The sequence below is a fragment of the Numenius arquata genome, chromosome 2 (genome assembly GCF_964106895.1).
Source record: "Numenius arquata chromosome 2, bNumArq3.hap1.1, whole genome shotgun sequence".
Lineage (NCBI taxonomy): Eukaryota > Metazoa > Chordata > Aves > Charadriiformes > Scolopacidae > Numenius > Numenius arquata.
The window spans coordinates 108,703,726-108,727,429 of NC_133577.1; the positions used below are offsets into that span (position 1 = coordinate 108,703,726).

General features: G+C 35.6%; 1 protein-coding gene across 3 annotated transcripts in view; it reads right to left on the bottom strand.

The window, feature by feature from the left end:
* POT1 (protection of telomeres 1) overlaps nucleotides 1-23,704 on the bottom strand; it is a 72,793-nt gene that overhangs the window by 11,269 nt on the left and 37,820 nt on the right. For all 3 annotated transcript variants that reach the window (XM_074168459.1, XM_074168456.1, XM_074168458.1), the window contains 7 exons: nucleotides 16,608-16,898; nucleotides 12,492-12,647; nucleotides 6,336-6,496; nucleotides 5,513-5,601; nucleotides 4,297-4,341; nucleotides 3,706-3,862; nucleotides 631-836 (listed from right to left, as the gene is read on the bottom strand). In XM_074168459.1, the coding sequence (XP_074024560.1) occupies nucleotides 631-836; nucleotides 3,706-3,862; nucleotides 4,297-4,341; nucleotides 5,513-5,601; nucleotides 6,336-6,496; nucleotides 12,492-12,647; nucleotides 16,608-16,877 (1,084 nt within the window). In that variant the 5' untranslated portion in view covers nucleotides 16,878-16,898. The remainder of the gene's footprint in view (nucleotides 1-630; nucleotides 837-3,705; nucleotides 3,863-4,296; nucleotides 4,342-5,512; nucleotides 5,602-6,335; nucleotides 6,497-12,491; nucleotides 12,648-16,607; nucleotides 16,899-23,704) is intronic.

Below are 23,704 nucleotides of genomic sequence, written 5' to 3' on the forward strand. Positions count from 1 at the left end.
GAGCAAAATTGAAGACTTTGTTTAAAACTCAGAATGGTACTATATGCAATTATTCATTATTTTATTCCATTAAAAGCATTCCTTATTAGTATTCTTGCTAAATTGCTTTGTTTAAAGTTCAGTGACTATTTCTCTTGCCTGAGAAAATCTGATAAAAACCAAATAAAAAAACCTCACGCTGTGAGAAGCTTTATTAATCTGAAACAACACTGACATCCAGAGGCTGACAAAGTTAATTGTAGGCTTGCATTATCGGAAGCGTTCCAAAACTTTTCCACATCGAGACTAAAAAAAGGTCTTTTTAGAAGACTCAGTGAGTTTTCAAATGAGAACTGAAAAATCAGTAAGCACAGCTAGAAGAAAACATATTCAGATACTAATTTTAGCAGAATCAACAATAAACTTACCGGTATAGTTTCAAAATAGACAGAAGCACCTTACAAGACTTTGACAGATGACTTTTTCCTGTTTGCACAACGGTAGCAAAGTTCCAGTTCAGTTTTTCTTATCTTTGAAGATGCCTTTGTGATCATCACTACTTACACTGAATACAATTTCAACATATCTTAACTTTGTAGATACTCAGAATGGACACTGTGTCGTAAGTGGTATATTTGCAATTTATCTTACCTTCTACCATAAGCAAAGTATCTTCAGGCTGCTGAAGCATTTCATCATGCTTTACAAAATGGATAGCTATTTTCCTTTGTTTCTGGTCTTGTGTGGTCCACATTACAGAATTATACCAGGATGTATTGTGTAGGTCTGGGTTTGGGGCAGTAACTGCAGCGCCTTGTAAAATTAAGTCAAAATCGCCTCCATCTGGAACTTCTTGCCTAAAATATTTTCCAAAATGAATAAGTAAATTCTAACAGCTCCTCCTTAAGCAATCTAGGAACAAAGAAGGCAGTACTCCAAATAAATATTAAAATAATAGTCATGAGAGTGTTACATCACTTTAAACATTTAGAATTGCATAGCAAATTACAAGATAAATAATTTCTACGTTAATAATTACATTAAGTAATCTAATCTCACTTAGAAGCAGAGGCAGCCTAGTGGCTTCATCCACACATAAGTAAATCCATGGAAAAAGAAATATATCAGCTTTATGTTATTTCATTTGGGCCTTAAAAGGGCCACACAACTGCATACCACTTCTGTAGAGTGAAAAAACTGTATAAACTCAGATAATTTCAAGTTTTATGTTCTAACTTATTTTATTTTGGATATTTTGAGGGGGAGAAAAAAAGAGCAGGAGCAGAATAGCTTCACATAGGTACTGTAAAGGGAAAATCTGCAACTCTGCACCACACCATTTCTTTCCCGTCCTGCTGAAGTGCACCATTCGTGCATTTCCGGTTGTCATCCACAGAGAAGAAATGCAGGCCATTCAAACTTTACCAATATTACCAACAGGCAAAAAGCCAGTGGCTGGCATACAAAGAAAAAAACGTATTAGAATGTTTTCTCCTAAGCAAAACAGACTGCTGGCTTCAGGTGGAATATGAACCGTAACAAAAAAGACAACAAAAAAAATAAAGGCAAAAGCTTGGACTATTTCTTAAGACTCAAAGAAAACAGGTACCAAGATTCTGAGTGGAGTTGAAGAATAAAAACCATCAACTCCTGCAGATTATTCTGACAGTTTCACTCTCAAACCCAAAAGCAGCTGCTTTCACCAGTGGAAAGAAAAATTCCTGCCTATGAAGCCAAAGTTCAATATTATGCTGTGACTGTCATATTGGCACACAAGAGGTCCTCCCAAACCTGAACTTTCATTTCATGAATACAGTGCTGTTCACATGAACTCTTCCCACCTGTGTTGCTGGATCACTATTTTCAATGCATAAGCAACAGACCTAACATATAAGGTCACCTTTCCAGACACACCCATTAAACTCTTCCAGCATCTACAGGCTGCCTGTAGATTTTCCACAGAGGTAGGAAAGGAATGAAGTGGTTTTGAACTAAACTAAACATGAAGATTTAAACTTCTGTAATGTGGATACATGAATATATATATGGATATACATTTATATGGATATACATCCATGTATATCCATATTTTGCTACTTAGACAGAAGCTTTCAGTCGAAGTCTAAAACCAAAAATACATCTCTATAGGGATATTATATCCAAAGTGTTATATGCAACTTACTGCATAAAGTGTTAAAGGATCAAACTTGCACTGAGCTTTGTTCAGTCAGGCCCTTCAACATATGCTAAAACATGAAACAACTTCTTCTGCCACAGCAGATGTAGGAGGCAAAGATTCCCCTAAATCATGTTTCCCTCCTGGGCCACTTAGCTCACCCAAAAAAGAAGCTAAATTTCTGGAAAAGCACTGCAAGTAGTCCCATCATTGCAGCAGGATGGTGGCAGTAGTAGGAAATATACTAACTGAAGCCTCACAAACCTATCTAGTTAAAAGTCTGCCCTAATTCTGTGGCAAAGAGAAAGCAGCAATATGTGAAACAGGAGAAAACTCCAATGAACAAAAATGAAGACACTAACAAGTCCAGAATACATAAAAAGGCTGTAGTAGCCATGGAAAATTGTGGGATAAGGATAAAGTTCATAAGGAACAAACACAATTCTATCAATTGTATCTGCTTATTACTATACAGAGTTGGCACATTATCAAAAAAGCGACAAAAGTGGCAGAGATAGTCGGCAATTATCTCCTTTTTAGACTTGGTAATAAAGACCATGTCTTCGTATGCTGTGAAGATGATGAAGCACTTCCTCTTACATTAGCAACCAAGAGAATGTTGGAACAACATCTGATAAGGACCAATGTTGTTCATGCTGCAAGCGCGCTACTTTGCATCCAAAAGCTGAAAGAGAAGGATAGCAGGGGCATTTTCTTGTCCCAGTGATGTTTGTGTCTAATAAATCTTGATTGTGCAAAAAATTTCAAAAGGCTAGGAGAATGCTAATGCACCATCACCTACAGAAGGCAATAGTTTACACCAGTAACAATAAAGCCATTTGCTTAGGACCGATGGTAGGCCAAGTCAGGCAAAAAAAGTGATACAGGATTCAGATGATCAGGAATACCACTGTGATGCATGTCACTTGGTATTTTAATCAAAAATAGGCCATTTCAATACTTTCATTTTATGATGAATATACAGCAGAAAAGGCGTATGATTATTTGATTGAGCATTATTTGATACAATGACAAATGGCATTAGAGGAAATAATAATGATAAAACTGTCAGAGAATTGACTCAGGTCAGAAAAAAGACAAAAATACCAAACCAAGGTGAATGGTGTTTCCCTGATAGTTTTGGATCACAAAAAAATGCCTTCTCTGGAAGGTACACGTTAGTCAACGATATTTTATTCATTCACTTGGAGACTATCAAACCTTTTTGCATATCCTATTTTGAAACAACAAGACAGCAAGAAGTACTTAAAAACAACTTCAGTATGGGAAAAACTGCACTGCTAAATTTGAAAATAAAGAAAGATTATTGTTTTGAAACCACTCAAAGGATTCTGTACATAGAACTCATCTGATGATTTAAAATTTTCCTACCTATTTTCAGTGAGTTTCAAACCTTTGTTCAAAATATGAAATACATTTACGTTCAGCTCATTTAACACAAAAAAAGAGGATGAAAATGCACTGAAAATCTAGGCACCCCAAAACATGTAGAACAATTCCTAATTACTTCTATTGTGTGAAACACTTACAAAGAGTTGCATTTGGAACAATGAAGTTTAATAGACTGATAGAGCTTCTGGGGTTTGTAAGTTCTCAGCTTTGCTCTAATGCGATACTGTTGAGGAGCTGTGCTGTTCAGAATGGTTTTCAGTTCCGTGTTATTCAAATCCTGATGATCTGTTAATACTGCAAAATAAAACATGCAAAAAAAAAAAAAAAAAAGCTATGCATACCTACTAAACACATAATATCTGGAATATGGAAAATGGCAATTGCAGGTATGCTTTTTCCTTAATTCCCACCTTCTGTTCCCTCCCCAGTTGTAGCCTCAGTTTAATCAGTACAACATGTTACTACAGCCTTTAAGACAAATCACAACAGGTTGTGGGAGGACAGTGTACTTAATGGTGTACTTCAGAACATGTAGAAAAAAAAATTGAATATAGAAATATGCCATATTTATTTAAAATGGAATAAAGCCAGTGTGACATTCATACTCTTAGAATAGCTCTTACCATAATAAGTAAAAGATATTATTTCAGCCTTTGAGCTGATGTCTTAAAAATACTTTTGCTCTTTAGTAGAAATAAAATTCACTTTGAGGTCAAGATGTTTCCTACCTGTAACAGATAACTGCTGACATCTCTTTAAGTGTGATTCAAGATCTAAAATCAAGAAGAATTTCCTAATTATTTTCCTTCCTTCTTTTCTTCTTTATCATGTGGGCACAAAAATAAATAGATAGGCAGACAGATACATGAAACAGAAAACTAAACAAAGGAAAATGGAAATACTAATAATGTATGAAGACAGTATAGCGAAAGGAAAAAGCAAAGTAAGCAGGGGACAAGCATCAGATATCGAGTTAATATATTTGAGGAGAAATCAGTGCATATATTAAATAGCAATGCTCATCAAAATGAATACTTTTCAAATGTATACTGTGAATGATAGTGCTCACATTCATCCCTCTGTAATCTTTCTGGACAGGAGCACAAATACATTATTCTGAAAAAAAAATAAAAATGGACTGCCTGGTCCCTCCTCTGAACAACCTCCACTACACATAGACAGCACACAAAATTCTTTCTAAATTTGCAGTGTTTTGGTCTAGACAAGAAGTATTTATTTATTCTTAACTTTTGTACCCTTTTATCCTGTCACAGTATGTTACTAACGGCTAAGTAACATAGGATTTTAAAAGCTAGAAGCAAAGACGCAGACTATGTCCAACTAGCTTTAGAGTTTAATTCACTTTTAGTTATTCTTATGTATTTATTCTTACTATTATTATATCTTATTACTATTCTTTAGTTATTCTTATTCTGGTTTAAAAATGCCATTAAAAGAATAATACTGAAAGGAATAATGTATTAAAAGAACACATTAATCTATAAGACACTTCTTTTCCATGGCGCTGCACCTTGCGGCTTTGCCACTGACACAACTTTCCCTCAAATGGCTTCAGAAGGGCCCTTCAGCAAGCAGCTGTTTAGTAGCATTTTCAGTGTCTGTCTCTTAGGAATCCCCCTTTAGAGGGAGGGCGTTATGTCACTCTGCTTTATGATCTAATATAGTATGATTAAGAACACCATCTGTGTTAAATAATTTATTCACTACCTCCTATGAAAGTATTTTTCCATGTGTATGAAAGGCTTCTGCTGTAAGAGAAAAGGACAGGTTAATGTCAATTTCTAGTCTAATCCAAAAGAATTCTCTAAAGCTTTGCTTGTCGAAGTAACATTATACACCTAGAGAAGCAGTAACTATGACCTTATCTTGACCATATATATACACGTTAGAAGAAAGAGCAAATCAGCTTTCAATTGCTCTTACCTGTAACGTTGTTAAAAGTGCCATCTAATTCCACTGAAGACATGCTTTCCATATTCTGACTGTCTGACAGATCCACAGATTCTAAGAATCTAAAAATAAATGGCCAAATATGTTATAATCTAGTGAAGTCTTTCACATATATATATATGACTATACATATATTTATATTAAACCTACTGTTTATCAATAGACAGGTATAATGTTCAGACATAAATTTTCCAGCAGCAACATAAAATTTAATTGTGCCAGAAGTTGCAGGAGTGTATATTAATGATGCAGATGAGCCACTCTTTCACTTCTGGAAGTTTTAACACAGTATAGTGCCAAAAGAAATCTGTACTACTGGAAACAGAATTCCTGATAAAGGAATGCGGACTTTGGTTACTTAGCCTTTCCTTATGTATATAATACAGTTCAGTAAAGCATTTATATTATATGCTACATTTTGAACATCTTTTAAGTCTCGCCATTTCCAAGTAACACATATGCACATGCTTAAAATGTGCTCAATTTATCTGCTTAACTATAGCTTTTATGTTATTACATGTCACTATGAAACAGAATAAGCATGTTAATGTGGCCAGGCCTTATTATTATAGCACTATAAATTAGAAATCTTAATCCCTATGATACTCTCAATTTGGAAAATTAGCCTTTTTATACCTATCCCCCAAAATACTCCACTATTAGTGGTGCTAAAGACATATTCTGTTCCAGAGTTTCTGGTTCTGACATGCATTTACAATTCTAAACTGTACAGTTATTACATTAGCCTAGAGTTTTCCAGAATCACCTAGAAAAAAAAAAAAAATACAGTACTTACGTTTTTAGTTCCTTAACATCTGGGTTACTTTCTGGTAAGACTCCTATTCCTCGACCATAACACGTGCCACCATGAAGATGGAATTCTATATGTGAGAAATCTTCATTCTCAGCACTTGCTTGTTTTGTATGAATACTGTAAATTCTCAGAAAACTTCCAATCTTAAAAGAAAAAAAAAAAAAGATTTGCTAACACAAAGATAGCTATTAACTTGGAAAATCCTAGGCCTCATAAAGCTCCTTCCCTGTTTTCACTGAATCATGGGGTAGCTGAAGTTGCCAGGGACCTCTGGAGACTGCCTAGTCCAACACCTGTGCCGAAAGCAGAGTTAATTACAGCAGGTTTCTTAGGGCTGTCTCCAGCTGGGTTTTGAATATTTTCAAAGATGGAGACTCCAAAACCTCTCTGGGTGACCTGTTTGTTTTGCTTTATCTGACAACATTACTGGCAGCAAAGGCTGATTCAGGACCAGCACAAGCCTTCTTACAAAATTTGATTCTCAGGCAGACTTAAGAATATAGATCAAACAAGGCAGTATTTTTGTTTCCTGAGGGCACAATTTGTCTTCTGTATTCACAACACAGCCCTCCAGAGACTGACGTGCTGTGATTTGTCCGTGTATGATTGCACTCAGCAATTGACCTCATGTCCATCATCACGCACGGCATATTATCTTTTTCTGTATACACACAAGTGCATCTGTTTAACCCAGATTTCTTTATCATATCTTGCTCCTACATTACAGATAACATTTTTTTCAGCACCAGGACAAAAGGCAACATGTTTTAGAAATTCAATGATTTTGGCACTGTTGCTAACACTGTTAGATTTTCTGCTCAGGTACATTGAGAATATGCTTCTTGTTTTGCTTAGAATTATTTTATGTTCTCTGCAACAGTTCTGTCAAGTTACACAAATAGGCTAACTAATATAAGTACCTATTAAGAAAGACATTATGGAGTGCTGAACATTGAACACAACTTTATAACTTTGCTTTTATTTCAAAATGCCACTCCCATTACCTGTGTCCACCACCCCCCCCTAAAAAAACAAAAAAACAAAAAAACAAACCCCAAACCGAACCCAAGGTTCTAAACATAAACATCTATGTTTATGTTTAAACATAGATAATCTAACATTACATAAATTCCCTTTAACGTGTTTAAAGGCCTCTGAATCAAATTAAATAGTACCCAAATATTTTTTTAGAAGTATAACCTAAGATCCAGGTGATAGCTGGCAAGCTACACACATTCAATAACCTGGATTTATATTTGCTCTGAGTATCTTTTAAATAGCCCTATATAAATGATAGATTATTTTAAATTTACTTAAATTAACATTAATATTACAGCAGCCAATCTGTTAAGTATTCAGCTTCAGCTGCTGCTTTAGAGTAATTTTAACCAGTAGAAACAGAGAAAGTATTCCTCTAAGACTGGAATGGCCAGGTCTTAGTATGACACTTATACACATATGTATTATGCATAAAAGCTGATAGAGTAGTATCTTGATTCTGAATTCTCTTCTGCACGTTTCTTTTCTTTCTGGATGTTAAATTTCACTTTATTATGTTGAATATCCAAAAATGCAAGTGACATTATAAAACTACTTTTAATATCCCTATTAAGGGACATTATAAAACTAATCTAATGATTATGACAAATGCTTTTGGAGAAAGTTTTGTTTAGAAGTTCTTAGCTAAGGTTTTGGAGGTTTTTTTGTTGGGTTTTTTTTTTTTTTTAAGAGTAATTTGTTTATAAGCAGGAAAATTATAAGCAGTATAATAGAACAAAGTCTATTATAATTAAAGAATTTCTTCTTTTCAAAAACTCTGTATGAAAAAACTAAGTATTTACTATATGTACAAACATAAAATATTAAACATGAGAGAGGAGAGCCCAGAAGTCAAGCTGCTTTTGTCTTCTAAACTTGTGTGCTGAAATGAATGCAAAAGACAACTGAATTACATGTTTTAGTGCAATACTCCATTTTCCCAAGATTTGTGATCACTATAAAAATATAACTTCCCATATATGCATTGTATTAGATCCCTTTTCTTTTCTTATTATTTTATACATTTTAATATCGCTTAGAACTGCCCTAAAGAGATGCATCATAATTAGCATTGGCAAATCCTGAAGGAGGGCGGCGGGTTACGGATGTCGGCAGGGAGCAGCGGAGCTGACCGTGCGAGCCGGGCTGCACTTTCCCTGCGCTCCTTTGGGAGGCAGCATTGCCCCCCGTTACCGGCGCCGGGCGGGTGGGGGTGTCACGGCAGAAAACGTTACCGTGTTTCCCGTGCTCACAGAACGCCTGCAGCCCCAGCACGCCTTGTATCCTCGACTGAGAAGAAATTATAATCTACGTTACAGTAAACACCATGATTTACAGAGCCATCACTAAAACCAAGTACAAAACCAACTCCTTACTTGACTTTACAGCAGTTCTGTTTATGAACTACCTACCTCATTTTAAAGCAAGTTCATTTAAAACGAAATTAAAGCACTGAGAACACATTTCGTGCGTAATATAAAATATACTAATACCCTATTTGCATTCTAATTCAAATATGACTATTTTAAAAATACATATTAAGACCAAAAAGAATTAAAATGAAGTCACATCTGCAGTTGCCTTTAACTAGCCAACTAAAACAACTTTTAGTGTACAAAACCTCATAATTATTTCAAAACATACAGTGTTGGGTTCACATTTAAGACACTGATGAATTTGTTAAGGTCATTTATCATGGCAGTTAAATGTTCACGCTTGGCCAGAAAGATGCTCATGACAAGAGGCTATCTTTATCTACAGGAATCACTTAACAAAATCACCTGTACTAATTTTTATGCCTATTTTATGGCAGATGATATTCAGTGAGATTTCTTTGTCATCGTTTTATCCTATCAAGAGTCTCATTTTAATAAGTAAATTGTGCACAACTTTTTGCAAATGAGAGGAAGCGTACGTACAGCATTTGGGTGTGGTCCTTTGCATTAAAAAATACCAACTTAAATCCATTAAAGGGTTTGGAGGACTTGGGGGTGGGATGGGGTGTGTGTGCGTGTTTGTTTTTTTTTTTTTTTTTTCCCGTTTTAATGAGTAAAAAGACAGTGGGGAAAATACCACTGACAGGTCAAAGGAATGCTACTCAGGCATGAAAAAGATGAAGCTAGATATTACAGTCATGTAACTCATTTAGGTTGCACATTGGGAATGTGACTCAGACCCTAGAACAAGACTCCTCAGTCCAAACTACCACCCAAAAAAACATGACATTGTATATAGCAGGAGGAACAGATGAAAATATTCAAATTCTGCATTTGAAGATACATAACACAAAGCAAATACTGTGAAACTATGGACTAGGAGTTGTATGCATGCTCAAGGTTGCTTTAATTATACTATCCAGAAAATGCATGGCAACACATAATTGGTGGTGTCAAGCCATAAGAGGAATGCACAGTACCACATACTCAATGAATGATAGTACCTAAAGAAATCTCCAACCAGCTGTGGCCAGCTGGACCCCTACTGTGCACTGACTGACTCACCTTGATGCTTGCCATCTAGTAAAATGCCCCAGATGGAGAAACCCATGTCAGAGACCTATTCCCAAGTTATATGGCAAGGTCTGAGCCAATCCTGAGAACCTCTGGAAAAACTGGAATAAGAATGGCTGAAGAACAACAGAACTACAACCCATGGGGAGCAACCGTACTCCAGAGAGTTTGTTGCAGGCTGGGGTTCCTAGAGTAACGAGAAAGCCTCATGCAGCCCAGGTAGCCAGAGGAAGAGGGAAATTTGGGAAAAAGCAGTGAACGCTGTTGTCTTTGCTTAATTGTAACTGTTGCTTGTGTCTTTATGCCCCAGGAAATAATTGACTTCAGAGATGAGATTTCTGAACATTCTGTTTGTGTTCTACTAAGGCAGCAAACACCAAAAAGCCACAATCTTACCCAGCAGGATAAGAGGCCAGTAAATACAGGGGACAAATGTCTACTTACGGTACCAACTGTAGCGTACCTTCAATATTACTAAAGTTCTCTCCATTGAAAATTGTAAATATTATTTCCTGTCTCGGAAAATGGGATAAAATGCTCATATCTTCAGTGTTCTCTGGACAGACAACCCAAACAAGGAGCTTGTTAACAAACTTTTGCAGGAATATCCCTGACGCTGTGCTCCAAGGTTTGCTAAAAATTCACTGTAATACATTACCCAGTCTCTCTAGACTATAGTGCTTACTCAGAGCTTCCTTGTCTGAACATGCACCCACAGATACAATTTTAAAATAAGAACAAATATTTCAGAGTGTTGATTTTTTTTTTTTTCTTCAATCTGCCCTTCTTGGTATCAAGGCTGCGTAAAACAGATTGTTCATACATAAACATCATTTCAGAGCTGCAACTGTCATTGCAAATGGTACACAACAACATGGGAGAGTGTAACCTAACAATTCTGTAACAATTTACATTAAAAAAGGCAATTCTAAGCTACTGTCAAATGCAGAAGAGACAGCTGAAAGATAGTGCCCTTTTATTGTTTCTGAAACCATGAACTGGCAAAACATCTAGTACAGTTTCAGTCCACACTGTTCGCATGTTCACACTCAGAAAGGTGCAGGTGCATACACTAAACACTCTCCAGTTTTATACTTCTACATAAATGACTTTTTTAAAAAAAATTGCATAACAAGACCCTGAACTATATAAATATTATACAGACTAACACAGAGTAATATTTTCTTAGGGTATAACGTGATTTCCATTAGTATTTAAAAAGAATCTCCCAAAATGTTATCTTTAGATTATTTTGTAAAATAAAATTAACTGCACGCATTGCAACCTGAACATCATAAATCTTCCTGAAGTTTAATTGTTAGAATATCAGCACTTTCTCTTCAGTAACTCCACTACGACAATCCACTAAAAAGTGGTGTTCAAAAAATGACATAACTTAAAACTTGTACAGCTTGCATGAGTGAAACTACTGCAACTTTGGACATAGCCAGAAGGAGAAAAACAGCCTGTGCTGCTCAGTAGGTCAAACCACGTTTCTTAACAGTTTCCTTTAATATCAGAGCTTCTGCTACACAGTGCAGTATCCAGAAAAGGCACAGATGCTTTAGAGATAAAAAAGAAAGGGCTCATAGGAATGAAAAAAATAATGGAGTGAGCTGATGAAGACATCCCACGTACCACGTATTCAACAGGAATTCCTGAATATAAGTGGGAGAGAAATAAAGGGAGTATCATCAGCTACCCAAGAAAATGTTCTATCAATATTTTAATATTTTCCCCTTAATTTTAAAAACATATTGCTTCACTGGAACATCAGCAGTTATTTCTATCAATAGATTACACCAGTTACTAGGGACAAAATCGCAAAGAGAACCTGTAAGTAATGAAATACTCTGTGAGTAAGTTTTGCTACAAATTCTTACACAAAGGCAAGTTATTTTGCCTCTGTTATTTACTTATGAACAGGCATTAACATATCAAATTGATCTCATGTCTGCTGATAGCCCCAGCCTAACAAATTACTATCACTTAATTTTCTGGTAAAAACTTTCTTAAAAATGATGCTTGGGTATAGAGGGCAAGACATAAAATGAAACGTATTCTTTGGTAATTTACTGGATTCAGAAGCAAGATGGCAGTATTGCTGAAGATCAAATGTTTAATTATGTTGTTGTTTTCTCTATCTAAGCATAATCAACATTACTGACCCACTAAATGAAGACTGTACTGCAAATTGCAGAAGTTTATAGAACAGAAAATCTTTTACTGACTTCAAAATTACAGGCCTCTAATGGGACTACAAGTTTAACCCCACTTTATATAATTTAAAAAGTAATTCTAAAGCACAGAATACATTTTCTGAGTGCATTGTTTTCCCAGGATTCCAGTGTCTGGAAAGAACTGCTTAATTGGGAGAAGTTTTTTTCATGGCAATTTTAGGATAATGAGGCTGTTTTACACATGTTGAAGGAGTTTTGCATTCAAATAAAAGGTGTGGGAAATAACGTGAAAGATAAAGAGGAACATCTGAAACTAACAGCAGAGCTGAATTGATATATTCTCTGAAGTTGAGTTCTAAGCAGAAAATAGGCCACAAAAGGAAAAGTAGAAATACCAAACCGTGCATCACCTTAAGTGATTTTGCCAGTTGTACATGGTTATCATAGACTAGAATGTCCACTGTTAGATTTCGCAGCTGATGAAGAAGAACTTTTTCTCCTTCCAGGTCTCTTGCTTCCACAGGCACCTTCCATGTTGGGTAGGGACATTTTGTGCCATCCCATACCTGCAATGCAAATGAACTATTTCAATATGTTCAGAATGCTTTAGATTGAGATTTTAAATAACTTTTATTTTTTTTAACAAATTTGTTGTTTGGCTAAAAATTGATAACAATAAGAAATCTTACTTGGAATCTCAGTCTTAAAGTCCTTAAATTACCTAAATCAGATTTCATTTCATTAGATTTTTTAAAATAAATAAATAATAATAACAACAACAATAATAATTACCCACAGACTATAAAATAACTTCTATAGATAATATGATCAAGTGTTAAGACCTGGGATTTGTTAATATTAAAAAACAAAAAAAATCACCACTAGCAAAACGTCGACTGTTTATTCAGCAGTTAGAATTCACCATATGCAGAACTGCCTATATTTAACATTTTAATCCTGCTATAGGTTTTAACCACTCCAGCTACAGTATGTGAAGACTGAGTACACAGCATATACTCCCTTAACAACTGATGATCTTCTACATCAATACACACTGCTAGTTATCCAGAACACATTAGAAAAACATCAGTATTTAACATATACTTAATAATGAGGATTCTAAAATTTTTTTGCCTAAAGGTAAGTTCTTGATACAGTTACGTATTGAAATACCAATAGAGATATCTTTGAGCTATCAAAGTTATTGTGAAAAAGTAAGATTACTAACAGAATTAGAACTTCGGAACCAAAATTTTACTTGATTTACTACTTAAATCAAACATTAAAATTTTAGTGATAGCTGCTTATGCTAAATTCTGTAAGCTACGGTTTCCTGAGTTCCTGAAGATATACTCTTCCCAAAGACAACAGAAATAATGGTCTGATATACTAGCATAGAAAATGAAAAACCTAGAAAAATCTAGAGGCATTTGGACTGTAACTCTGAAATGCTGCATTTGATAGGATTTCATGCACATAGGTTCAACAAAAGCTAGTTTTCAGACCGTTTGTGATACCAAGGCATTTTGTCCCACAAGTCAGGCACTGCAGAGGGGGAGGAAAAAAAATAAGACACCAAAGCTTAAGTTTTAAAGGGTTTCTACCCCTTACGCTTAACTGCTGTGGATCAAAGGACCCACAGGAAAAGATCTAAGAATCAGCAAAGATATGTGTAAATACACTGAGAATAACTCATGGTTGAAACACTCATCCGAAATCAAGAGATAAAAAGGAAAACTGTTCACAGTGAAAATGACCCATAACATCAAATTAACGTTCCCAAATGAGAGTATATTCTGAAGGACCCAGATAATGAGGTGGTATATGCTGCCACAGATTAAAAAAAAAGCCTATTACCTTCTGATCCTATACCATGAAATACTTAAAACCACCTTTGAAAGAGAGGTTGAATTGATTGCTTTAATTATCAAACCTCTTCCTGAACTAAGCTTCAGAAACATAGATTTAGTGCATATATATTATGAATTTAGGCACTCTGACAAAATAAAGAACCTGATGTTTGTCAAGTTTCCCATTATTTTTCAACTGGCTTTACTTGGGACACTTTTTGTTAGTTCTACACTTAAGATATGGATCTGACAAATGGATTGAAATAACCTGAATGCTCCCTCTCAGATACAAGGATGACTACTTAGCTTTAAAATGTTCTTCACCAGAGGAACAAATCGGGCTAGCATCAGGGCACCTTTTAGAAGAATTTGTAAGCCAGGAAGCTTTCTTTACAACGAAAAAAAAAAATCCTTAGAAAAGTAGTTGGTTTTGTTTTTTACTGCACAAATATGAAAACAGATCAAGCTCTCTACCTCAAGAGCTTGCCAGCTTCACTTCACTCAACTTATGGATGAAAACCCAAAAGCCCTGATTTCAAAAAAACCACCACTAGTCTAAAAGCCAACACTGATTTAATTAATTCTGGATAAGAAACAGCAAATGGTTCCATTACTAGTCATGAACAGACTGGAGCTAAGGAACAGTTAGTGACAACCTTTGCATGGTCAGCAAAACACTGAAACGGGAGAGACACAATGAAGCCCATTTCTCTTCAGCAGAATACACTAATTGTACGACATAGCTTAACATAGACAATTTAACTGACAGACAGAAGGAAAGAATAATAGTAAAACTCTTATGAAGGGCATAAATAACAGAATAATTCCTAGTGTGAGTTTCTTAGTCTCCATCAGTTTGAATAAGCAAATTCTCAGAAAAAGGTGGGCACTAACAAGTTAGTGATATCGTCTTTATGTCAGCCTCAGGCGCCGTGCATATCCTAATTAATTTATCAAGTGTAATATTAAAAGTCATGCTACGGGTGATGCACAAAATCACTGAAATTCATTTTAGTTGTCTTTGAAGCAATCCTCACTAGTTACAGGAGCTCAATGCTTAAAGTAGTATTTTATAGCATAACCAACCATTGATATAACTGATATACTTGGAATGACATAACCTTAAATCATTATTATAAAATGTATAACCACAATAATATAATAATCATATTTAATGATCACCCCATTTGAGTTAGTATTGAATTCTGGGGTTTTGTTTGTTTAGCAAATCAACAAAATAATCAGAGATCTGTCTATAATTTTTTTAAAAGTCTTCTCTTCTATCACAACCAACATTTGATAAGGGATTTTGCCATTCTTGAAAATTGAAGGAAATTAGCAACAACATACAAATGTTCATCTACCGTTTTTAAGCTTGTCTGATGTATTTAAATACAGATTCAAGTATTTAATATTTTATACTACTAAAAAAATATACTGTCAAAGGAATTACATATCAGAAAAACTGATCTACTGTTATTCGATTTCAAACTTTTACTTTCCAAAGTCTGTCCTAGGTGGGGGGGAAACTAAGTCATTATCTTCACTGTACAAAACGAACTTTAGATCTACACAGAAAAAAGTGTAAAGAAATTTAAGAAAGCACTTGTCTCTGTCCTTGCAAAGGGCCCTTCAATGCTGAACATGTACTTCTTAATGAACAACTTAACTACAGTCCACAAAGTTCTGAAATTTTACTAGGTCTCTTTTGACATCTACTTGACAAGGGATAATTAAATGGAAGTATTTGTAACAGCTGCAAAGCATATTATAGGATAACACTTAAAGTTTATTTCTGTGTAGTGGATGCATTGTTCTGCACCAGAATAATCGTCACTGCTTTAATGAAGTAATAATGCAGTGTGTCATTTCTAAAAATGTTGTAACAATACAGCTTAATACAGTAGGACCAATTTTAGGAAGTCATAAAATGGAAAATAACAGGCTGTTCATCACTCACATTGGCTGTTCACTCACTCACATTTGAACAACCAACTTAGAAAAGAAAGAAGAAGAAATACAAAGGAGTTTCAGAATAACATCTGACCCATACATCTGGAGCTAAACCAAGGAAAATTATGCAGACCTCCATTTTATTTAGTTGATGTTAAGGATCATCCTTGGAAAGTACTCTCCTGTTGTGTGGCACTTTGCATTTTGTACTTTTAGGAAGCACTGATCCCCAAAGTGCTGATGCATAAATAAATAAGTAAAAGAAGCTACCTAAAATCCATCAAGATAGCTAACATAATCCATTCCTTAATTTTCTAGATAGTGCTACTTACTGCATTAATTATATCCAGCAGATCTAGAAAAATGAGTAATAATTGCTTCTAACTGAAAAACAAGGTTAAAATTTAAAACAACAAGATTTCTTAAAGTTGAGAAATATTGTCAGCGTTTACCTACAAATGTTTGTGAAACGATGATCCATGCTAATGCCATCTTACAAACGCTCTCTAAAGAAATAAATCAGATGAGCAACTTTAAAGAGAACTGGGACTTCTGTTTTGTTTTCATAGAAACAAAATAGTCAAGGATCATAAATTTGCTTAACCTCAAAATATGTATCTACATAACATTATTTAAATCAACGAATATGCCTGTTTTGTCAAAAAACTGAATCACAATGTCAAAAATAAATAAAACAAATTATTTAAAAAAAAATAAATATACCTTTAGAAGAAAAGAAGATCCATCCACTTTTGCTTTTCCTACCAGCTGGCAAGTGAGATCAAAGTACAGCATTGGCTGAACACCAGACAATTTTGCTGCTGGTCCAGAGATGGAAAGATTGGTGGCTGCCCAAATACGTAAATCTTCTATGGTTTTCTGTTCTTCATCCATGAAAGTGTACACTTTGCTAGAGGTTCGAGGAACTACGGGTGCTCCAACAGTTCCATCAAATGTCAAGGATGCAAATCCCACACTGGTAATTCCCTGCATCTGTCCATTGTATTCTCTGATCTACAACAAAGCATGAAGAAAAAAAACTAAATGGTTGCACTGCATCAAGATATACATACTTACCATGTGCATGAAGAATGGACCATTGATTATTCTTTTTCATAGTGCTATTCGGAGAACAAGTCAAAATAAAAACAAAATAAGGAAATTAACATTAACAAGAAAACAAAGTGAATAAACTGAAAACATAATCTAACACAAAATTTTTTTACAAAGGCAGACTAATACCCACCGGTAAATACTGAACATCAGTGCAAAGTATTTTATTCACAAATCTCAAAGTGTTTGTGTGGGGAACACATGAGGATTGCTTTTACAGATGGGGAAACTGAGGTACAAGAGAAATTAGTTTTCAGGGGTCACACAGCAGAGCGATGGTGGAGCAAAGGTATTACGAATTCCTGTTTTCTGCCTCTTGCAATAGCCCTGTTTCCTGATATTAAGAAACTGAAAAAGAAAACATCAGTTCTAGGAGCTTTTTTTTTTTTCCTATAAAGCAAACAGTGACCAGCTTTCATTCCTTGAATTATGAATACAGCTTTCACAATTACTCTTATGTCTACTGCCCTGCAAATGGCAGGCCCCCTGTATCCTGCTGATTTAGCTGTGCATCTGCTACCATATAGAACACAGTGTGTGAAGCATTCCTTCAAGGATCTAGTCTAGACTTATTGTTCCCTGCACATTTTTTATATATATCAAACCACTGCCTGACTCATTATCCAGAAATCTCAAACTGGCTGTTATGATCCAGCCATTTTTAATTAAAATTTGCCTACCAAAAAAGCAACAAGACTTCTGAATATAGCATTTGGAGACAATATAATCTAGGATTCCCAGTGTTCAAATGGCTGAAAATCCTACTGATTTAAAAAACAGAAAGATGTGACAGAAGTTCTAAGCAGCAACATTTTTTACACAAACACCGCCAACAATTTAGGCCTAAATTTTATAAAACCACCGAAATTTGAAAAGCACACAATTCACGTATCCCTTGGAAATTCATAAACAAAGCAGTTCAATCTTGCTGACAGAAACTCCTTTAATCCTTTCTACTTTGACATAATGTACAAATGCATTAAGAATCATGTCATTAGGATAAAATTTCACCGACTTAAGCATTCTCCAGACCTGACCAATGGGAGCACATCAATCCATGATGTAGTTTTTCTTCTGAAAACCATTAGTCTTTTAACGTTTAGGTTTAAATATGGAAAACACAAGAAACACCAATGGACAAATCAGGAAAATACATAGTTTCATAATCAATTCATGCCCGTTACCCATGACTTGGGAAAAAACATTCCACTATAACACTAAGATGTTATCTAATACACAGATTTACTTTAGTTGCTGCCACTAGCATTATATTCCCTACCTTCTCAAAATAGGTAACACCCAGAGGGGAGGAAAACTCTTTCATCACTTACTCATTCATCCGCTACCAAAAGATACTTCAAGTATATTTTTAAGTATCTTGTCTGACATCTCAAATGTTTCTCAAAATGTTTTAATTGCCAATTTACATACTTATTTTTTCCACTAATTCTTTTAAATCATCATCAAAATGCCTTGACTTCTTTCTTATTAAAAATTCTGTCCTAGACCTCTAGCCTATTTGAAGGCTTTAAACCTTCCAGGAAACCAGTTCAAGAAACTACTTTGTGTCCCTGGGCTTCCACTAATATTTCACTACAGACTATTTTCCCCATTTCCCAAATCCTTTATGTCATGTTTTTAGCATTCACAAGGCTGTGCTTGAACATACGGTACTCCTGACATCCTGACAATCTCCTAGTGGATTTGAAATCAGCCTTAGTGTAGGGAAAAGCAGTTATAAAATAACAAAAGAAATGAAATATGTAAGAAGGTAAACCTGAAGTGTCATGATGAGAAAATTACCAATGATCTTGAAGCAAAACCAAATGTCCTTAGGCATAGGTATGTGGAGAAACATTCAACAACATTATTTGGTGAACAACAGAACAAACAGGAAAAGTAAATGTAGAATGGGTTACAGAACAAAATATTTCATAGCTGAAAATTACTTATGTCAGACCCACAGAACAGATGACGGCCAACATATTCTCTGGGTTTGTCTTTTAAAAACAAATCATTGCTAAAGCGATAAGAAATCACTGGAGTGTAAAATGAACAAAATCCATGGGCAAATGTTGTTTCATTATGGCACTCCAAGTAGATCTCAGATCATGTTAAGCAGTGATACTGTAAACTAGTTATATTTTCCACACACAAACAATTCTGAAATTGAATTAAACTTAGGAAAAAGAGCTAATCAGAGATTTTTGTATATATGACAATTCCCCCTCAGTAGATTTTTTTTGTCATTTCTAGGCGCCTTTGGAATTTTTAAAAAATTCAGTGGGGGGAAAGAACAGGTAAGTGAGGCAGGTGGCCATCACATAAAAACTTCTATAAGAATTTTAAATAAATCCAAAAATAACGATCACTAAACAAATCGGAGCAGATAGAATGTGTATGGCTTGTTCTAATCAGGCAAGTGAATTCCAACACATATTGCAGGAGTCTTTGGCATAGATTTTATAAACTAAAGAACAAAAGGTGAAATGTCACCTCAACAAACTGCATGGACAATAAACTCTAGTGATTTCTATAGGGTACAACTATCTAACCCTGTGAAAAGAAGCTGATCTTGAAAACTATATATTTATAAATACAGCAAATAAATAAATATTATAAATAGGTTTACAGCAACCTAAACCACCTGAATTATTTTTTTTTTTTTGACTGAAGCTGCTGTTATCCACTTCACTCAATAGAAGAAAAAAGTGCGATAGTAAGTAGGGAAGAGCTAGAATAATAGCATCTCCAAGGTAGTTTTCCATCAAAACTGATTTCTAAATTGCAGAAGCAATGGACTATTAAAAAAACACTGCAGTCACAGATCATCTTAGAATATAAAAAAAATGCCTTGTAAACCAACATATGCTAAGCTAATGTACAAATTCTTATACTAAGAAGTAAGATTTTCTAAAAATTTTAAATTTAAATTTTAAATTTAACTAATGATTTGTGGAAAGATCAGGAATTCAAGATAGCATTTTGAAACATGAGTACATTGAGCTTAAAACTTGATTATTATTTACACATAAAATTATTTCAAGACACCAAATTGTGTTGTGGTTTCTGTTTGTTTTGTTTTGGGTTTTTTGTTGTTGTTTGTTTTGTTTTGTTTTTTTTTTTAACTTGGAACTATTGCACTGTCTGAAATACACTGTCCAAAATTCTATTCCAATTTGAGTATACATTCAGCTCAGGACCTCATTGTAAGGTATCTTTTACCAAAGCAGAAATCAAAAACTCATGATCCCTGTGATTCATGGTTGGCAACAAAATAATGGAAGATCAACGTTCACATGCTGTTACCCAGTCTTCCCTTAACTGCAGAAACATAGTATACGTGAGATCCTAGTGATAGGGAAATAAAGAGTGCAAAATCATCTACTGCAAGAATTATAGTTACTGTGGTAAGCAACGTATTCCCCTCAGTTAAACACATGTATATAGGCACATGCCACTCTGTGTGACATGAACAGGGTTCAGTTGACATAGAAGCAAGACACCTTATGCAAATAAGCACTGACAAAAAAATCCCCTCATTCTCAAACACAGAATCTGATCTGAATGTTATGAAGGCAGAGACAGGGTTACAAATGACTGCACTGAAAAGGGATCAATCATAGAACCACAGGAATTTGGGTGGCCAGGGACCTCAGGAGACCCTAACTCCCACCTCATCCTCAGGTCAGGGCTGTTGTCAGCACCGTGTCACAGGATTCGGCTAGTTGACCCTTGAAAGATTCCAGGCATGGAGATTCCAGAACTTCCCCAGGTAAACTCTTTCAATAATGCACTTCTTTTAGTCAACCACCATCCTTGGAAACACTCCCTTTGCCATACACTAAGGTGTACCATCGCTGGATCCATAAAATTCCCCAGCACTGATTATTACATATTTTGATTGTACTGAATCTTAAAAAAGATCTATAGGAATTTGGGAAAAATGCCTGCATATGGATTATATTTCAAGTGAAACTCCAGTCAAAAACCAAGACAGAAACTTGGGATATGTGCAAAAAAAAAGAACCCAATATACTAGGTGCCACAAACTCTTCTGATATGTTCTTATATTTGATGGCTATGAAAAAGGATTTCTTTGTAGGAGATGGATAAAAAAATTTACCTTATGCTAAGGGATGGGGGTTCCAAGTCACAAAGGTGTGCTCCTCAGTTTTCCCCATTCATACAGCATAAGGTTTTGGAAACAGATGACTGCACTTTAACTTGAAAAATGAAGCAGGGACTTGATGGAAAAACACAAACAAAATACAGGTTTTCCATTGTGTCAAGACAAAAAATTAGTTCACTTAGGTATTCAGCTTATTTCCTTGGGTTCTTTCTATTCTATTTTTGACTGCACAGGTACCCAACACAGAATGGAGTGGCATCTAAGAGCCACTGGTCCAAGACAACACAGGTTTCAGACATGTTTGAACTGAACCGCAGAGCTTTTAAAACATGGGAACACCCCAGCAACTGGAGCCTATCTGTGGAAGAAGCCAAGGCATGAAAGTAACAGAGGAGAATAGTATCAAGATTACTATGACAAAAAGCTAGAGAATTAAGTCTTAGATCTTTGTAATTGCTAGAGGGACTGCATTATGCAGAGGAAGTCATATAAGTAAAGTTTAGAATGAGAAGTCATTCCCTTGGCCTTCATCCTCCAAGTATCCCATGTGAGTGACACAGCTCTCTAATGCTGTGTATTCTGAAAAAAGACCCACCAAAACACATCCTAGACAGTGATTGTATCGGACAACTAGAGCATGTTGAACAAAATGAACACCTAACTAAGAATGTGCTTCACTTTTCTCCAATTCCCAAACATTAAAATCGAAATCAAATACCAGTTCACTTCACTGGGACTGAGGAAATAAATTTTTGCTTATGAATCACCTCTGAGGAAATCAGGAATACTAGAGAAAAGCCAATGAGGAAATTAACAACTCTATTGTCATAGCTGGGTTTGAGCAATACAGGAAAGGCAGAGCATACGCCAGAACTCCCAAGTCAAGTGAGGATAAGATATTGCAGATTTAGTCGGTCCCAGCAGGTTGCCTCTGCCCTCTCTTTAACAGCTTAAATATTAGGCTTTAAGTCTAAGATATTAAGAGCATAACAGTGAACCATAAGAAAATAGTTCCAAGAAAACTCCTCTTGGCACAACTCCTTCTTTGCCGTGAAGACAGAGGGAGCCCAGACAATTAGATCACAGGCGTAACTTTTATGTTGAGGGATGGGGGGATCCCCCACACTGTCATCTCTGCAGAGCACTGACTGTGGTTGAAGGCCAAAATGCAATTCATTAAGTACTATAATTCATGAGAAATCATCATTAGAAGTCATAAAAATGCACTTCAAGAAATATTAACAGAAATGTAATTAAAAGTGGATAATCTTTCAATTCTGTCACTAAGACATTTAAAATTTTCATTCTTTGCAACAAATAGTGAGCAAATAAAATTATTCTCTACCAAGAGTAATTCCAACAGAATCCTCTCCATTAAGTTCTTATTAGCTCCGAATCATCAGACCTTGCCAACACCTATGTTACTACGAAGAGAAGTTATTCATTAGCAGCTAAGAGTGCAGCAGGGAGCAGTCATTTTTAAAATGTGTTTGCTATTAATGTCAACTTCTTGGAAGTATCTCATAAGCATATCCAGGAAATGTGAATACATGCTGTAAGGACTATGTATATCTGTCCTCATTGGTAAGCAGAGTTTTGACAGACTATGGTCTCTGCTACCCTCTATTGCTTTCTGTGCAGCAAGATAAGAGGTGGTGATAAGGCCTGAAGACAAAAGGATGAGTGAAGGAGGAACCTCAGACAGTGTAATTAGAACTCTAATTAAATTTCTTTTTTGAATTGAAAACAGCATTGCACAGCAATCGCACATACTACACCAGTTGTAGGTGAGAGGAAGGTGTCCCACCTCTTCCACTTTCACTCCCAGCAGTGGGCACCAGGCTTCTCTGTCAGATTTTTACCTGCTCAGATCAAGTAAGAAAATTTCCAAAGTAACCGTTCATTAGCCTGGGGGGTAGACAAAACATCCCCATCCAAAAAAGACAATTAAGTGACTCCAAATCATACTAAATTAGAAAGCCATTAAACAGTCAGTTTATACATCTGAGGAGATCTGGATTGTGAGCAGCTGGATGTCAGTTAGGGATGGAAAACACTTAAAACAGCTCAGCTGTGATAAAAAAGAAAGTGTATGTGGGGGTGTCCTGGTTCAGGCTGGGCTCGCCACTAAATGAACAACTCTCTCTCCTTTCCCAGAAAAGAAGGGACAGACACTTATAGGTTGAAAAGTAAACTAAAATTACTTTAATGAAATATTAATAATAAAAATAAAAAATAATATTATCTACAAGTAATTAAATATCTACAATATATACAAAACCAGTATCGAGCCCCCAGGATGATGATCACATCACTGGCAGGTACTGGGAAAGTCCCAGACTGGACTCAATTACTGACAGGAACTGGATTCAGGAACACATGGATCCGGATCAAAGGCAGCCAACAAAGAGAATCCTCTTTGGCGGCAGGCCACTGAAGAAGAAGAGTTAACTCCTTTGATCCCTCAGCTTTATACTGAGCATGATGCAGATGGGATGGAATACCCTGTTGGTCAGTTTGGGGTCACCTGTCCTGTCCCCTCCTCCCCACAGGTGTGACGCCTTTACACTCTTAT